The 19930-nt window shown below is 42.6% G+C and overlaps 1 protein-coding gene across 1 annotated transcript in view; it reads right to left on the reverse strand.

The window, feature by feature from the left end:
- Window positions 1-977: 977 nt before the first annotated feature.
- LOC311237806 (histone-lysine N-methyltransferase 2C-like) overlaps window positions 978-19930 on the reverse strand; it is a 159001-nt gene continuing 140048 nt past the window's right edge. The window contains 10 exon segments of the mRNA XM_084325783.1: window positions 978-3148; window positions 4701-4809; window positions 7045-7118; window positions 8110-8226; window positions 12469-12670; window positions 13301-13428; window positions 13570-13706; window positions 14498-14610; window positions 18140-18504; window positions 18624-18833. Of these exon segments, the coding sequence (XP_084181909.1) occupies window positions 3056-3148; window positions 4701-4809; window positions 7045-7118; window positions 8110-8226; window positions 12469-12670; window positions 13301-13428; window positions 13570-13706; window positions 14498-14610; window positions 18140-18504; window positions 18624-18833 (1548 nt within the window). The 3' untranslated portion in view covers window positions 978-3055.

The following is a 19930-nucleotide window of genomic DNA, read 5'->3' on the forward strand; positions in this document are numbered from 1 at the left end:
TGAGCAGTTTTAAGTACCTGGGAGTCCACATCACAGAGGACCTGACATGGTCAACACACATCCTCTGTGGTAAAAAAGGCGAAACAGCGCCTCTATCACCTAAGACTGTTAAGGAAGTTCAGAGTATCGGGGAAGATACTCCACTCCTTCTATTCCGGGGCTGTAGAGAGCATTCTGACTGGAAACATCACTGCCTGGTTTGGAAACCGCATGGCCCAGGACAGGAAGGCCCTACAGAGAGTGGTGCGCTCAGCAGAGCGTACTACGGGTATTGCACTACCACCCCTGCAGGACTTATAACACGAGGTGCAAATCCAGAGCCTGCAGGATAATGAAAGACCCCCACCACCCCAACAGCAGCCTGTTTAAGCTGCTGCGGTCAGCCAAGCGACTATGCACACACACAACAAGAACAGAGACTACGGCTCAGCTTCTTCCCCCAGGACACACACAAGTACACATGAGCACACACATGAGCTAACATTGTTAGCTACGGATAAATACTGTATATTTGTAGATCTGGTATGTCATAAATGTCTAGATGCAACAGTACTGTCTACCTGTATGTAATTTATGTTATGATGAATTGAAAATGGGGGACCCTGATGTAAACAAGACAAAAGTCTTTCTCTGGTCTGCATGTGTGTATTGAGCTGTACTGTATTGTACCCATTCTGCAATCTGTTAATACAATTTTCAATCAATTGTATTGCACTATCTCAGGACTTTAGCATGTCTATTTTATCATGCCCATTTTGTCTTTTTATTACCCGTGATTTATGTCTATTTTTATTATTAGTATTATTGCACAATCAAAGCGGGCATGGCCACCCGCATTTCACTGTATGCCCTGGTATGTATGTGACAAATAAAAACTCATATTGACATGTGCTGTGTTCCCACTCTCTGGCTTTCTCGCTCGCAGGAGCAGTCTCGCCCCGTGTCTTTCAATAATCATGAAAGAAAGACGCCACACATTCAAGATGTAAAATATTTTTATTTTTTTTGTAAATTATCCTAAATCCGATTCCACAAATCTTTTTTTTTCTTTTTCTTTTTTTTTCGAAAACAGAAACATTATCAATTCACACTCTGTATACTTCAAAAAAGAAAGTTTAATCTCTTCAACATTAGCTGCTAACTGTACAGAATTAAGAGAAAACAAATCGACGAGTGTCTTGGATAATGTACAAGAGGGTAAAATATCTGAGATACAAACAAAAATAATCCTTACAACCACAAGGGTCAATTATGTACAGTTTGATTCTTTCAGAGTAGAAAAGGGCCTTGCTGTCTTCATGTCTCCAAGGTACAACTGGATGAATCAACAGACCAACTTTGATTATGTGCACAAAACTCAAAAACAAGGCTTCATTTCCAGAACAAAAATGCCATGTCATACCAGATAAAGAAAAAACCAGACAGACAGTATCTTTCTTTTTAATACAGCATGTTTCTTTATGAGTAAGAAATGTAAACAAAAGCAACACACAAAATAATAAAACTCACATCCAGGTTCAGTGGAGGCTCCAGCGAAGGTTTTTAGTGAGAAAAAAACAGCAGAAAGATAAAAGAACAACAAAGGCCATTAAGAGAAGTGTTTGTCTTACCATGGGAATTAGATGAAGACTCTGGTGAGAAGTAACCAAATCTCAGGAAGAATTTTACATTTAAATTCACAGTTAGTTCTTCCTCTTCAAAACAGTCCAATTCATCTTTTACACAATTGTAACTTTTGACAAATCACTTATCACGTTAACAAAAGAAAATAATAAAAAATATAGGTTATCATCACCGTCATAATTTGATTGATAATCGACAATGCCTGATTGCGCTAGTCAAAGAATCAAGAGAAATTTGTCAGAAGCAAAACTAAAATATTGGAAGAATTGAATTATTCTTCAAGTGGTCAGAAATGGCATTCTTAGACAATGCAACTACATTCTAAATACAACAAAAATACTTTTTTTTTTAACTTTTATTATTATTTCATTTTTTACACATTCTGTACACGTGTTTACAGGTCATATTTCTTTTAATGATTTTATGACATCCTTTTAAAATATTTTTTGAATCAGAATAAACCAAAAAACAAAAAAAAATCACCCAACAGTGATATATGAAGAAGATGATGATGTTATTAAGGTAGCTTTTGGTCGATTATTTCTAAATGTTTTTTTCATTTGTATGTTACAGATATTTACAAAAACAAAAACTTTAAGCCACCAAACTTGCCGGAATTTAGAAAATAGCTTCATTCGGTAATAAATACAAAAAAAAATCTTATTTTACAGAAAATCTAAAGCAAAAAAAGAAAACAACAAACTGACTCATGGAATCAAGTATTTTTCAACTGTATTTTTTCTGGTTTTAGTGCAAGTTAATTATTTTCCCTTTAAGGAATTTCTACTCCGTACATTCCATTGTTCAGTGGTGTCTACATGTTTGTATACTTTTAAACCTCATACATGTGTGAATATGTGTACGCGTATATCTGTATACATGTCCAAGTGTACATATACCTCTGTATCTCATAAAAGAGGACCAGCCTCTTTGTGATGAAGAAAATAAGGCGGTGGCCAGCAGCACCCCCTACTGGTCAGCTGGTTAAATTGAACCCAGTCCTCCCCTAGTAAATCCGATCTCCCCTATTTCTCCTCTGTAACGTCCCGCCCCATTCTCCCCTATCAAACACCCAGAACACAAAGGAAAAGGTAACTAAAACAAAATTGGATCTCGCCCATTTTACACTGATGAATCATCTCTGGGTATTGGGGAAAGAAGAATCCCTGCACCAGTGATAAACAAAAACAGTTGTTCTATGTTTTTATTTTAATTTGTTTATGTTATACTCCTCCCCACTCTCCCGTGGAACAGTTGAGCGGTCGGCGAGGGTCCTGAAGTTGGCCTCCAGGTGGGCAGGAAGGTCCCCCGTGAGGAACACAGCTGCATGTCCAGCACGTGAACTAGGGTCTAGAATGTGTCTGGGCATGTCTGTGTATGTGAGAAAGTGTCTCTAGGCTTGTGTGTGTGTGTGTGTGCGTGTGCGTGTGTCTCAGTTCATCCATTTGCGGCAGTTGAGCGCTCCACAGTGGCAGGGGATCTTGTCTTGGTCATCCTCCAGGTCAAACTTGTAGTCGTAGGACAGCTGACAGACGGACACATTAATAAAACAATAATATCATTACCTGGCAAGACAGGTTGGATTATTAAAAGAGACATTTTGCAACAATTTTTTTTGCATGCAGTACAAATGTGTTATTTTCACCCATTCTAAAAATGGCGTTTTTGGTAAATGGACTGCATTTATATAGTGTTTTTATCCAAAGCGCCTCACATTCATTCACCCATCCATTCCACTCACACACCAACGGCAGAGGCAACCATGCAAGGTGCTCCATCAGGAGCAGTTAGGGGTTAGGTGTCTTGCTCAAGGACACTTGGACAGACTGCCGGGAGGAGCTGGAATTGAACCTTCTGATTACCAGTCGACCGCTCTACCTCCTGATCCACTGTCGCTCCAATAGTATTTGACTATTTCTGCATACCGGGATCCTTAAACAGTCTTGGAATTGCATACATTGGGTATGACTGGACATCTGAGACTCTTGTGGATCCAATGAGCCCAATTGTATGCCGTTAGTCCTAGGGGTGTAACGGTACACAAAAACCACGGTACGGTACGTACCTCGGTTTTGAAGTCAAGGTTCGGTACGGGTTTTCGGTACAGTGGGGGAAAGTTTGGCTTTCCATGTTCCACTCAGGGGTGATGTAGTGTGCAGTAACTAATTGTACTTGTAGGGCTGTCAACGAATATTCTATATCGAAATTAATAATCGACATGTATTTTTTTTATTATAATAATTATATTAGATTGTGAAAAAAACAGCCCCCGGTGGGCGGTCATTAGTGGTTAACAATATACCGTTGTATTCGTTCGGTACACTACGGTACACACTGAAACGGTTCGGTACGGATACGTGTACCTTTACACCCCTAGTCCCCATAGTAGCTAGGATTGGGTACCGAACTTTTAAGGGTACTGACCAAATTACATCTGTAGTACCAATTCGCGTTAGATCATTCTGTGCCACATTTCGGTACCTTGAGAGCAGGTAGATTACCGGTCCAGGTAGAAAATAATCTGAATTCCAATGACGTGCAATTGTCCTTTCATAACAGACACAGACCAGCGTGGACCTCCAATGCCCGTGCAGACCTTACATTTTAGAAGCTATGACACCTAGCTATTCAGCCTCTCCTCTCGCGAATTGTGCTGTTTCCATGTGCAGTGAAAACTTGCGTCTAACATGCTTTGCATCCTCGCCATTCCTGTATACCCGGTGAAAATCTAAAATAATGTTAACTGCTGATGGTAACTAAGCTGGTCCCAAAACAGTTCAACTAAACGTGGAAATGCTGACAGCGGAGAAATCCTCTGGTTTGGGAGGGGAGAGGGAGGTAAGGAGGGCTTTTAGTTTGTGTGTAACAATGTTGAAATTGCAAAGTTTGGACTCAGTTTTTTACAACTGAAATAACATTTGAGTTTTTACAGATACAGATACGGTACAGTAAAGTACAGAAAAAAGGTGCTGTTGGGTAACGGAACGATTCCCAAGTACCGGGTTCTTTTTTTTAAACTTGACCTCACTGTATACAATGACGTCTCTAAGGGTTAATAGACAGGTATTGATCTCTACCTCCTCTCCTCTCTGGATGCGTCTGGAGGAACTGATGATGATTTTGTTCTCCTTCTCCACGGTGACAACCTCTGTGATGCAGTTGGGACCACAGGAGTGGTTGATGTACCTGCAGACAAGAATAGAATAGAAATACTTAGTTCATCCAGAGGGAAATTTGGCACTACAAATCGCTCACAGTAAACAGTAAACATTTAGGTAGACAAAAACAAAAAGTAACGAATAAGAATACAAATTTAAATAAGCCTAAGAATAAAATATGGTCCTACATATACATTTCCTATGTTACATTCAAATAAAAGATATACTAATATAAAATGTCCTATGTTACATTCTAATATCAAATATACAGTAAAAATATACAGAATATACAATATATTTTACATTAGAGAGATATTAGAGTGACATCTCTCTAGCAGTGATGTTCCTGTGGAGGCCCAACTAGATTAAAGATGAAACTTTTAAGATGCCATTTTAACTATAAAAGGAAGGGACCTCTGCATGTCTGTCCTGTCCTTCACATATATCCAGAACTGTTCATCTGATTGACTTCATGCTTGGCAGGTGTATTGCTGAAGACCCAGGGTAATTAGGTCAGATGGTGGTGCTATAACAACGAACCTTACATTTTGGCCTGTAACATTTAAACTGTAATTATTTGTTTCCTGGATTCTGTGGGTCCAGATCCATGTAAGCCACAACCATTTGCGTCTAGATACGATTTTCAGCCATTTAGAATTTTGGCCAAATCAGTTTTTTCCACTACTACAAATTCTGAGCAATCGTCACCAAATTTGTTACAGAGCATCTCTGGATCAAGCCAGAAAAAGTAAATTTTCCAGATGTTTGATATTCCATACAGTTTCCTATATGGAATACAGGTGTAGCTGGCCCTCAACATTTGCTCAAATGCTCTGGGCAGGGCTTATATTACAAAACATATCTCCTGAACACTTTGTGCTATTGCAACCACATTTGTTGCACATACGATATGATGTCTGAGTGAACATGACAACTCTGGTGCCATTTGGCCAAAAGGTGGCGCTGTAGTAGTAAAAGTGTAAATAGCCATAATGTTCCCGTCAGTCCTTCGCATATCGAGAACCATTCATCCGATCAACTTCACACTTGGTGGGTGTGTTGCTGAGAGCCCAGTGCAGTGTCGATTGAAGTTGATTGGATGTGTGGTTCTGGAGAACGCTGCAAGCAGCACTTGTGGGTACCAAGCAACGGGCACACGATCGCCATGCGTTACACGTTTTGAATGTGATGCTGCAAGCAGCACATCTGGGGGCCAAGCAATCGGCCAGTTCCCAACAGACATGCTCAGAACGGTCACTGCACTTAATTTCCTTAACACATTGACCGCCGGGGGTTGTGCCCATCTTATACCACTCTCTGCCAGCACTGTAAGCCTATGGAGATGTTTACCTTCTTTGCAGGGCTATAACTTCAGGATGTGGGAACGTTATACTTTTTCATTCATACATTGTTGTGTTAATACCTTCGAGAATATAAGTATGTTTTTAATCTTTTCTGCTGTAATTTCAAAAACGCTAGTTATAGGCCCAAACGCATGATAATTATCGATTGGCGTTTCTTTCCCATACATGCTATATTAAAAAATTCAAATGTATATGATCGGTATACATTATGCTTCATCATGCATGGAGGAAAGGGGGGGGGGGTCGTTTATAATTCCTTGATCATCAGTAACGGCTTTATGTAGTATGGGTGTATATATTGATCAGACTGTTTGCAAACAAGGAAATGCACAATCGGGTTGAAAATAACATTACTGTTCTCTTACCGTGCGCCAATGATACTGGAGGAGAAAGATCCCAATTATTCAACGCTGATCACCTAGATCCATTTCCGGTTTGTATGGTGCAATAAACGCCAAAATCATATCGATTATTGCGTTATGGCAGCGATCCATATGTACTATAGTGTCCGTCAGGAGTCCCGTAGCGAGATGTGACTGCCGGAGGAATTTCCTTGACGCACCGATGAAAACATCCGGTTTTGGCGAGAGTGTAACTCGCCCGACCATCCACCAGGCGGCGGTATTGAGCCGTTGCAGTCCCATCTAGGGTCCCGCTAGGGCACCGGGGGTTGGGTGGATGGATTATGAATGCCATGGCGAAAAAATTAAATATTGATCTAAAAAACGCTGTACAGCGAGGTTGGCGGTCAACGCATGGCGGGCAATGCCGCTGGAAAGCGTTTTTGGCACCCAATGTGTTAACAGTCATGTGGGAGTCATCTGATATGGGAGTGACCCATATCAGATCCCAAACCATAGTTTCAAAAACATTTGTAACATTCAGATGTCCAGTCTCACCTAGCAGGGCCTCCCGTGATGGTGGCGTCGATCACGTAGTCGTTGTCAATGCGGAACATATACACTCCACGATTCTACAACACACACACACACACACACACACGCACACGCACACACGAAGAGAAAGAGGATGATATAGAGATGGAGAGAAGGAGGAGGATATAGAGAGAGATGACAGACAGGGTGACAAGTCATATTTCCATGGGCTTCATAGAGTCTCTCCTTGTGGTTAAGGTTAGGTGTTTACCTGCGCTTCATAGTCTCTCCTTGTGGTTAAGGTTAGGTGTTTACCTGCGCTTCGTAGAGTCTCTCCTTGTGGTTAAGGTTAGGTGTTTACCTGCGCTTCATAGAGTCTCTCCTTGTGGTTAAGGTTAGGTGTTTACCTGCACTTCGTAGAGTCTCTCCTTGTGGTTAAGGTTAGGTGTTTACCTGGGCTTCATAGAGTATCTCCTTGTGGTTAAGGTTAGATGTTTACCTGTGCTTCGTAGAGTCTCTCCTTGTGGTTAAGGTTATGTGTTTACCTGCGCTTCATAGAGTCTCTCCTTGTGGTTAAGGTTAGGTGTTTACCTGCGCTTCGTAGAGTCTCTCCTTGTGGTTAAGGTTAGGTGTTTACCTGCGCTTCATAGAGTCTCAGCTTGTGGTTAAGGTTAGGTATTTACCTGGGCTTCATAGAGTCTCTCCTTGTGGTTAAGGTTAGGTGTTTACCTGCGCTTCATAGTCTCTCCTTGTGGTTAAGGTTAGGTGTTTACCTGCGCTTCATAGTCTCTCCTTGTGGTTAAGGTTAGGTGTTTACCTGCGCTTCATAGAGTATCTCCTTGTGGTTAAGGTTAGGTGTTTACCTGCGCTTCGTAGAGTCTCTCCTTGTGGTTAAGGTTAGGTGTTTACCTGGGCTTCATAGAGTCTCTCCTTGTGGTTAAGGTTAGGTGTTTACCTGCGCTTCATAGTCTCTCCTTGTGGTTAAGGTTAGGTGTTTACCTGCGCTTCATAGTCTCTCCTTGTGGTTAAGGTTAGGTGTTTACCTGCGCTTCATAGAGTCTCTCCTTGTGGTTAAGGTTAGGTGTTTACCTGGGCTTCATAGAGTCTCTCCTTGCGATTGGCCACTTCACTCCTGATGATGGTCCCAATGTATTCTATCACCATGGTGCACTTCTCTATGTCTTTGGCTGCATAGAGACCCAGACCCTACAGACACATCACAAACACAGTTACATCAGATTTAGTTTCCATGGTTACACTGCGACAGTACAGAGGGTTTCAACTCAACAACATCTAAATGGAGCTGCGTGAACAGTGGAAGTGGAGGAGGCACGTTCTGAATGGTGTTACAAACAGAGGGGTGATGCCATTAGCCTCTGAACAGGAGGTTCACATGCGCTGACCGTGTGCTTGGGACAGGGCTTCCTGGGACAGGGCTCAACTCTCTATCGCCATGACCAGCAGTGAGGACCTGCTTGAGGTCTGCTGACGAACATGGCGAGAGACAGAAACAGTGGTCTGCATGCGAACCATATGTGACGCGGCACGGTCTAGGTCGGGTTGTTAACCCATTGAAACCGGGAAACACATTTGTTTGTGTGTATATGCAGACTATATAGGGAGGTGTAGTGGTTACGTCATTGGTGTTTCCCGCGCGGTCCACCCTCCTTGAAATGGCAATGCACAAATACTGGTAAAGCATGAACATTGGCATGGTGTACCTTTCTGTGTGTATTCATCCACAATCTATAGCTCAACATGAAAGATTCGCAATTAATTGTAAAAGTAGCTAAATAACAATGTTTACGTTTTCGTTCACTGAGGAACTACACTTCACTTTGGCGCTGCTGACTGACGTCACCAGTGTAGACTCCTGGCTGTATTAGGCGACAGCACTGAATGACAGGCGTTCTACTGGTAAGTGTAGTTTTAGAAGGGAACTCATTTTGTGCAAAAATGGAAAGCTTGCCAATGTTCATGAGGCAGAATTATTACAATAGCCAATAATACATTTTCCCAATCATAAACCCCTATACGGGTGGACCGTGCAGGAAACTAAAGTGACGTCAGACTACACCTCCTATAATGCATTATTATTAGCAGGCGTTTTAAGTCTAAATGGGTTAAGGAGCTCACGATTCGTCAGAAAATGCCAAAATATATTCAGAAATAGGTCAAACTCTGTGTAGGGGCTGCTCTGGAGAATACTGTGGTGTGTGTGTGTGTGTGTGTGTGTGTGTGTGCACTGCCCGCACTCAGTATTGGGAGTCGCTCCGTTATGAGCAAGCAACACACACACACCACATTATTCTCCGGGCAGCGCACACATGGACATGCACACACATACACACACCAAACACTCCCTTCTGTTTGTTCTGAGTACGTCGAAAACCTCACCATTATTAATCTTTCCCTTACTGTTTCAGTAGCGCGACCAAGGGTGCACACCTATAAACTGGTAGCATTTTAGATGGTCTAAGATAACACTGGGACCTAAACTACTTGTAGTGAGCTCTCCATGTGAGGAATACCTAAAATATCAGTTAATTGAGGGAGTTCAATAAACCAGACAAACCAAAATCCATCAAAGCACATGCGAGAGGATAATACTCAACTCTGTGAAAGTTGAGTTAGTGGGTTTAGTACAGTTTCCAGCAGCTGCTGGATCCCAAGGGTTCACATACAGTAATTCAGACCTGTAAACTGTCTCTCACATCACCACATCATAATAACAAAGCTCTCCTGCAGCTCACCTGGAGAAGGTGTTCGGTGGGGGAGGGGTTAGGTGTGTTGCAATGTGGGTAAAGTAGAGCTGCATGCATTGTTAAGAGCAGGGCTCTACAGTGCGACAGTTATAATGAATTAAAGAATTGTATACAGAATTTTCCATGTTCTGTCATCTAATAATATATTCCATTACTTTTTCCTGATATTTTAGGTTTTTGCCGTGGTATTGTTTAAGAATCGGTATCGTGATACGTAAGCTGGTATAACATACAAAAGCAGCTGGACATCCGATATCCTTTGCGTCTAGTAGGCATGGGCCAATGTTTGATTTTGGTGGTATGTGCTATTGCTAATGTGTGAACCTTAGTATGCACAGGCACACACACACACTAGGGTTGGGTACCATTCACATTTGAACCGATACCGGTACCTGGGAATCAATACCGGTAACTGACTGTACCTTTTTTCGGTACTTTCATTTTAAAAATACATTGTAAAACTAAACTAAATCTAAACTTCTCAATTTCAACAGTTATCACACCACACAAACTAAACCCCCCCCTACCTCCCTTTCCCAAACCGTTCCTACAATTATTTTTTTAATGTTGCATGATCATGTATACATGTATTATGTATTATTATAAAAAAAAAAAATTATTATCTTTTTCCCCCTTCTTTTTCCGTTTTTCTCCCCTCCCAATGTTAATCGTTATGCCAATTCCCAATCCCCTTCCTGGTCGCTGTGCACTCTACCCCCTACCGTCGGTCTGGGAGGGCGGAGACTATCACATGCTTCATCCGTCACATGTGTACCCAGCCCACCACTTCTTTTCACCTGGCAGCGCGGACTCTCACTGAGTGTAACGTGTGGAAGGTCACACTACCTCTCTTAGATCCTTCCCTCGTTGTGCAGGCGCCCCGATCGAACTGTAGGAGTCGCTGTCCACAACGACCCAGACCCACCGGTGCCGGAAGCAACGCTGACAGCTGGATTCGATACCAGTGTCTCGTGCGCTGGTGACGAGCGCATTGTCCGCTGCGCCACCCAGCCGCCCTATGTATTATTATTTTTTAAGTTTAAATATCAACATTATCTGGCCATCCTCAGTAAATACTATCAAACTCCTCTGACCTCATCTGGTCTTTCCAAAGACCAGAGATGGGATGTGCGAGCACACACACACACACACACACACACACACACACACACACACACACACACACACACACACACACACACACACACACACACACACACACACACACACACACACACACACACACACACACACACACACACACACACACACACACACACACACACACACACACACACACACACACACAAAGGGAGATAGTAGACTTAATGATTTTAGAATATTTCAGATAATGAAAATAAATGTTTATATTATCAACTATCCAGTATTTATAGTGTAACGTTTGGCTACTTTAAATCATTGAACTTAGAGATGTATTAGGTCTGAGTCTCTTGGTTGCCGTAGCTGAGTGATGTCACACTAGGAAGTCAACACACTGAGTTGTGGAGTACCTGGACCGATGCATAAGGCGATATATATAAACGAACAGCCAATAAATGTGAAGTTATCTTTGAACCTCGGTTGCCAAGCCTCATCAATATATCTATAAAGACTATCTATATCTATAAAGACCCCCCTAAAGAGGTCCTGCATTATTATTATATAACCCCCCCCCCCCCCCTTTTCTCACGAATAGAACTGGTGTTGTGGAGTCACTCCGCTGTGAGCGTTTCCAGGGTTAGCGGCTAACACTAGTTATCTTAGCTAGCGTTAAGGTTTTACCGTGATGTGGACACAGGAATGGTGAGGATGCCAAGCATGTTAGACACATTGGACCCATTGCTCGCGCTGGTCTGTCTTATGAAATGACAATTGAGCGTCATTGAAGGTCCGCACTGTCTGTGTCTATAATGAAATGACAATTGCGTGTAGGGATGCCCCGATCATGTTTTTTTGCCACCGATACCGATTGTCTATGAGCCATATGGGCCAATACACTGTCGATACCGATCGTTTTTGGTTGTTATTATTTTTTTGAATGACATTTTTTTATTTTCAACAACAACAACCAGCTACACAATAAACATCAACAGTAACAACAATACTAATAATAATAATGACAAAACAATAAGAAATAATAAATACAGATCTAAACTTAACTAACAAATACAAAAGGTTTTTGGTTTTGTTATAGCAGCTGGCAGTATTATATACTGTAGGTCTAACACAGGCATTCTCAAAGTCCGGGCTCTGGTCCAGATCCGGACTGAACCACAACTGTCTCTGGACTCTGAGCTAATTATACTTTTCATATGTATTATCTGTATTATCTGCGAGACATCGCCACAAATGTAACAAGTCAAAATTCTCCGCTCTCTACTCTACTGCAAGCAGCGTCTTTGCATGTCCGTCTGCACTGTCAACTCTGCTTTGGTCCAATCACATTCCCCCACCCCGTCTGCGAATCAGAGGCAGAGTAGGGCGGGTCTTCACAGCATGCTTGTTCATGTTGTTGTCTCTTCAGTGAGCTGAACCCTACTCTTAAAAAAAATAAAAAAATATTCAAATGTTGATTTAGAATTCGAATGTCAACATTATGAACGAAGCTTCGAACTATTCGGTACAGCCCTAGTGTGTGTGTATATATACCTGTATTTGTTTGTGTGTGTGTGTGTGTATATACCTGTATGCGTGAGCGAGCCAAGTAGACATTACTCTTCCACTCAGCCGTCATGCGTCGATACTGGGAGGACTTGGAATGACGGCCCTGATGGGCCCCTGCCACTGACTCGCCTGGCGATAGAGATATCACTCCTGGTACCAGGCCTACAATCGCTCCAACAGAACCCTGGCACCTAGGAGCTATACTGGTCAATAGGTTGGTTCTGGAGACAAAGAGGAAGGGAGAAAAAGAGGAAGAGAGTGAGAGGGGGAGAGAGAGACAGAGAGGGAGGAGGGGAGAGGAAAACAGGAGAGAGGGAAAAGTAGGGGGAAGAAAAAGATTTTGGATTCAGTTCTATTGTATTGGGGTGTATTTTGGGTTCAGATATATTGTATTGTGGTGTATTTTGTAGATATGCTGTATTGTGGTGTATTTTGTAGATATGTTGTATTGTGGTGTATTTTGTAGATATGTTGTATTGTGGTGTATTTTGTAGATATGTTGTATTGTGGTGTATTTTGGGTTCAGATATGTTGTATTGTGGTGTATTTTGGGTTCAGATATGTTGTATTGTGGTGTATTTTGGGTTCAGATATGTTGTATTGTGGGTTCAGATATGTTGTATTGTGGTGTATTGTGGGTTCAGATATGTTGTATTGTGGTGTATTGTGGGTTCAGATATGTTGTATTGTGGGTTCAGATATGTTGTATGGTGATGTATTGTGGGTTCAGATATGTTGTATTGTGATGTATTGTGGGTTCAGATATGTTGTATTGTGATGTATTGTGGGTTCAGATATGTTGTATTGTGATGTATTTTGGGTTCAGATATATTGTATTCTGGTGTATTTACCTCTTGACCTGGCAGGCTTTGGGTTCAGATCTGGCAGAGCCAGTGGGGTTGAAGGCCAGAGGCCATTCCATCAGAGGGTTTCTGCCATAACGGAAAGTATAGTGTTCACATGACTCTACTCCTGGGAGCTATAGAGAGAGAGAAAGAGAAAGAGAGAGACAGTAATGATTAATTCAGTTGGGCAATAGCAGTTTGTGATATCTGAAGTTAACACGTGCGAGTCCCTGTGTGTGTGTGTGTGTATGGAATGTGTGTGTGTATCTACATACCGACTCTATGATCCTAATGACAGCAGAGGTGGTCAGACCAAACAGATCCTCTCCCTTCAGGTAGACTGGGAACAGCTTCAGCGTCCCTGAGTCACTACGAAGAACGGAGACTGGCTCCAAAACCTGGTCCCAGACAGCTAGAGAGAGAGACAGAGACCGAGAGAGAGACGGAGAGAAGAGAGAGACAGAGAAAGCGAGAGAGGGGCATGGGGAGAGGAGAGAGAGACAGGGGGAAAGACAAAGAAAGACCGGCAGAGGACAGAGAGAGACAGACATACACAGAAAGAGAGGGGGGAGGGGTTTTACCTTCAGGACATGAGGTTTTACCTTTAGGACATGAGGGGTTTTACCTTTAGGACATGAGGGGTTTTAACTTTAGGACATGAGGTTTTACCTTTACGACACAAGGGGTTTTAACTTTAGGACACGAGGGGTTTTAACTTTAGGACATGAGGTTTTACCTTCAGGACATGAGGTTTTACCTTTAGGACATGGGGTTTTACCTTTAGGACATGAGGGGTTTTAACTTTAGGACATGAGGTTTTACCTTTAGGACATGAGGTTTTACCTTTAGGACATGAGGGGTTTTAACTTTAGGATGTGAGGGATTTACATTTTAGGATGTGATTGGTTTTAACTTTACAAATAGATCAATACAGTCTGTATTAACCTCTTTAGCCCGAGCGGTCCATCGGCGGACCGCAAATGACATCACGTAATAAATCAATCTCTCTAGGACTGTATGTTGTGTTTTTTTTTATCAAATGTATCCAAGAGTAAAGACCATAATCCTGTCAAAACAGCAGTCAGTGTATATTTTGATGGCATGATGTCATTGTGGGTCCGGTACCGGACCCATTGGGATTAAGAGGTTAAGAGATTAACTTTAGGATGTGAGGTTTTACCTCGAGGACATGAGGGATTTTACCTTTAGGCGAGGTTCCTGTCAGGATGAGGTCATCGTAGCCCTTCTCCACAACCTTCACTCTGAAGACAGGGTATCCTTCCCTCTCCTCAATGGAACAAAGGTACTTACACCGCCTGGGCAGGGGGTAGGAAAAGTGAAGTGAGATGGAAGAGTGAATAAGGGAGGGATAAGGGATGGAAGGAGAGGGGGTTGGATGAAGAGAGGGAGGAGGGATGGAGAAAAGAATGAAGAGATGGAAGAAAGATCATGAAGAGAGGGAGGAGGGATGGAGAGGGAGGAAGGATGAGAGATGAAGAGGGAAATGGATGGAGAGGGATGAGGGATAGAAAGGGATGGAGAGGATGGAGAGAAGGATGAGGAGAGGGAGGAGGGATGGAGAGAAGGAAGAAGGATAGAGAGAGGGACATAGTCATCATTGTCAGTCCAGTAATTGTGTGTAGATTATTCTAGCAGAGAGTTTTCATGGTGTAAATATGGTTTCCTGAGTTTAAATACTTTTAATTAGTATGGTTGTAAAATAAAATTCTATTCCCAGAGGACCACTCCTCTGACGCAAACGTTTGTTTTCTGTGCCTTGAATCTCACAATATATTATCATCATATACATAATTTTGGGAAAGTTGTGCTTTGATCAGCGATTTATCTCTGCAGTTCCCCTACATTTTCAAAAGCCTAGAGAAAGCTTGTCTTAACTTCATCATCATAAGTTATGCATGTCAAATTGATATAAATATTTTGTGTGCTATGGCTTTCGAGACCTATTTCTGAACATGCTGTGGCTGTCCCATCAGCGCTATAATTCTGGAACACCACGGCATTCTGTCAGGCTTTGCACCTCCTGGTGGCAGATAACAGAACAGCACTTCACATTAAAATCAACTGTGTTGGCGCCGCCTATTGCCGATGGTAGAATGGTCAACAGATCTGTCTGCTCCATCTGTATAACTGTTATTCATGTATACCTACTTAAGTTGAAAACTTGACTGAAATTATTATTATTATTATAATTTTTTCACCACTTGACTGAAATGTTATCACAACGGACACTTTCCCCTCCTCCAGTGTTAACACTTTGGTCGCCAGGCTTATATTCTTAATATACCATCCTCCGCCAGCTCTATTTGTCTATGGAGAAGTTCCCCTTCTTTGCAGGGCTATAACTTTTTAAATTGTATTGCTAAATTGACATTACTATGGCCCATTCAACATCAAGTATCTATTGTTCAGGGTGTAGCAACGTTATACTTTTTCATTCACATATTCATACTAAAATACGGTCTAAAGTATAAGTATGTTTTTATCGTTTTCTGCAGCTTTCTCCAGAACGTGATTTATAGACCTAAATGCATTATATTGATGATCAAATACAGTTTGATAGCAATCTGCGCGAGATAAAAAATTTCAAATGGACGTGCTTCTAGAAGTTACTACTGATCATCTGATGTTGACCGGATGGGGGGGGGGTCGTTTATAATTCCGTGGCCAACGTTAGATGATTCATCTAGTGTGGGTGATATGATCATCAGAGCAGTTTATATCGAACACGTTAAAAAAGAACGCTGAATCTTTTTTTTTTTTTTTTTTTTTTTACTTCATTTTTTAGCGTTTATCGCTTTTTCTGGTCAGGCATGACCGACAGAAACAGGTTGAATGGGATATAGATCAGGGGAAGACACTCTGAGAAAATACGGCGAGTCCGGGAGTCGAACTCGTGTACCCCAGATCTGTGACGCGCACGGTTGTCCCCGACGCCGAAATAGCGCCGAGATACGCGGTGAGCTACTGGAGCTCCCGAAGAACGCTGAATCTTACCGTAGCTTCCTCATAGCGTTGGGCGATGAGCGTGGAGCAGAAATATTCCTATTATGGGATGTAGAAATAAGCGATCCATTTCCAGGTTGTATAATAGTATATACGTCCAAATCATGTTGTTTATCGAGTTATTGGTAACGGATTGCTATCCGTTGTGTCTAGCTCGAGTCCTGGGACTATTAGCGAGTGATCGGACCGAATTGGAATGAGCACCAGCTTCCATTTCCTGTTTCCGCTCTGGGCGATCCGCCGATCGGCCACCAGATGGCGCTCTTGAACCGTTGGAGAGTTGAGAGGGGACCAACAGTAGATCTCAAGTCTCCGGGGGAGAAATATGATTTCGATCACAGATTTTTGAAATATTGATATCAAGACGTGGTACGGCATCTTTGGCAGAATGAGCATGGCGAGGAATGACGTGGTACAGCGTTTTTGGAGACCATAGTGTTAATTTAGTCAACGAAAATGATGACTAAATATGGTCGTCAACAAAGCTTTTCCCCCCCGACGACAACGAGACGAGACGTCACGTTAATGGAGATCATGTGACACTAACGTGACAAAAGAATTCATGCAATGCCGTTGACTACAAACGACAAGACAAAATGTAGTTTACAAAATAAAATCTTGCCAAAATCTCTCTTAATTTTAAGACGAGATAAAATAATTATAACTTTTAGAATAATTCATGTTATTATTAGTGCAGCATTTCCCCAAAACCAAACCCCAAGAGGGCGGGCACCTCCACCTAATAACGTCAGCATCAATAATAACATAGAACACATTAACTCATTCAGCGCCGGAGCTATATGACTGAATTAGGTCTAGATGGCCAGCGCTTTAATCAATGGGAGGACAGGGATATTTGCGAGTGCTTAAAATACATCTTAAATTATGGCTATGGGTCTAATACACCCGTCGCTTATCAATGAGTTGCTTGCAGTCAACATGTACAAAACGGATTGTTTTTTCATCGGTACATTTCCGTTTTATACTGTTTTGAATACGAGTATAGTTTTGGTGATTTCTAGTAATTCCAGAAAAAGACGCGATCATAGCCCTTTAGTGGAATAAACAAAACACGTTGTCATTTTTCGGCTGATTTATTAATCGTTTTCAAATAAACGCTAGATTATCGATAGTATATGTGTCCTCATGCACGATACAGAAGCGGGCTGAAAAATCGCTTATCCGTGCATTGGTCGGCGCGTTTATTGATCCAACGTTATATATCCAAAACACATAATCCACGCTGCTCAGTGTCCCCAGTCAATGTGGTATAACGATACTGCATGCCCGAGAAGGAAAACCTGGACCGGAGCTAAGACCCATTCCCAACGATAACATCAGGTTGGATGGATGAAAATGAATGGATATCGCTAATAAAAGAAATAACGATTAAAACCCGACTATACTCGTGATTGGCGCTCAAGCGATGGCGAGTTAACCCGACTATACTCGTGGTTGGCGTCCAATGAGTTAAATAGCTTGCATAAGTCTAATCAGCTAGCACTAACGTTAGCTTGTTTTTGTTTATAAAAAGCTCACGCCAACTTATGAGGCTGTAACTGAGTGGCGAGACTAAACAAAAAAGATTAAATCGAGACTAAACAAAAAAGACTAAGACAAAAATGATCAGACCTGTAGTTGACTAAAACTTAGATAAAAGGTGACTAAATATGATGAAAACGAAAAAGAGCATTTGACACATGACAAACTAAAATAAAAAATAGCTGACAAAATGAACACAGCCCCCCTCCCAACCGTATTCCCTTCATGTTTTGGTGTGTGGGTGAAACATTTAAAAACTGGTTTCTGCGGATCACATACCTGTTGCCATGGCGCATGCTCCAGTAGAGACGGTTGGCCTGGTAACCGACGGGGAAGATGGCGGTGTGGTTATGGAAGGCTGCCATCTGCTGCGGAAGCAGCCGTCCCACTGCTCTGAACACCAGGCTGCCCACCCTGAAAGTATGCTGCCGCTCTCCGCGCTGCACGATGGACGCTATCTGCCGCGCCTCGTCCCTCTGCACGAACACTCGGCGGAAGACTGAGAAACAGCGCAGCTCAGAGTCGTAGGGGTTGGGGCTGGGGCTCGGGGTGGAGGAGGGGGAGGCAGAGCCCGGAGACGCCTGTTTATCCCCATTAGGAGGCCCCAATCTGGGTTTATGGAGTTGGCAGACCATGGTCTTATCCTGGGAGATGGAGGAGAGGACCACACTTGGTGTCAGGATTAGGGTCAGCGTTAGGGTCAGGGTTAGGGTCATGGTCAGGTTCAGGGTTAAAGGTCAGGGTCAGACTACATTGCTCATACCTTGAAGAAGGTACAGTGGGCCGCCAGGGCGCAGGTGAAGTGGTAAGCGTTGGTGCATCTCAGCCGATGGCAGCTGCTGGTCGCTCCGGTCTGCTGGCAGTAGACACAGCAGACCGACAGGCCTCTCCTCAGGGCCAGCTCCACGTTGATCAGAGCTCCTGCCTGGGTTTCATATACCTCACTGGACCACAATGCACAGTTCAGATGGACCTGGGGGGGGGGATAGAGAGAGAAAGAGACAGAGAGTGAAATAAATAGTTGAATAGGGAAAGAAAAAAAGAGACAGAGAGAATTGTTTTACATTAATCAGAGCTACTGTCTGGACATCATACTTCTACTAAACGTAAATCTAGGTTCAGATTCAGTTCAGTGGTTCTCAACCCTTTTCACATCAAAGACCCTCAGACTGATACACAGGCCTCACTTGGACTTCATTTTATTTTGTCTCAGGGACCCCCATCCGAAAGGATTTCTGTTGTTGGATATGATTACAAAATCCTTTAGCTGAGTGGAAGAAAGTGAAACTAGGATAAAAAATAGTCACTGTTACTGTATATATTCTCTCATTGAGCTGTCTGTCTTCTTTTTCTGGGGACCCCCTGGAACACCCCGGACCACCCTCAAGAACACCTGACCCCCAGTTCAGAATCAGGTCTAGATCTGTCTGTTAGTAGGCTACAGAGGCTTGTTTTCACTGGAGACATTTCATTAAACAGAATGATTACTAGGAGGGAGACAACGTGACTGTAAAGGGACATTATGACATCATGTGGGGGAAAAAGATTATAGTAGAGAATAGAATAGAACAGTCTATTTTACTGATCTGTCCAGGTTCAGTAGCCTGGCAGGTATGTCAGTCAGTAACTAGACTACCAAAAAGTAGAGAATAGTGTATTCTACTAAACCATACATCTAGGTCCAGGTTCAGTGGTCTGGCACACTACAGTAGAATAGAAAAGACTACAGCAGACAATACAATAGTATATTCTACTAACCTACAATGGGGGAAATAAGTATTGAACACATCAGCATTTTGTCCCGTAAATATATTTCCAATGTGGCCATTCAAGTGAAATTTTCACCAGACTTTGGTATTATTGGGGCGGCTATGGCTCAGGGGTAGAGCGGGGCGTCCAATGATCGAAGGGTTGGTGGTTCGAATCCCGCTCAAGCCCATGTCCATCCCATTGCCGTTGTGTCCTTGGGCAAGACACTTAACCTACTTGCCTCGTATGAATGTGTATGCATGTGAATGAATGTTGGTGGTGGTCGGAGGGGCCTTTGGCGATGATTATTCGCCACGCTTG

Source organism: Notolepis coatsorum (genome assembly GCF_963971535.1).
Source record: "Notolepis coatsorum genome assembly, chromosome: 12".
Classification (NCBI taxonomy): domain Eukaryota; kingdom Metazoa; phylum Chordata; class Actinopteri; order Aulopiformes; family Paralepididae; genus Notolepis; species Notolepis coatsorum.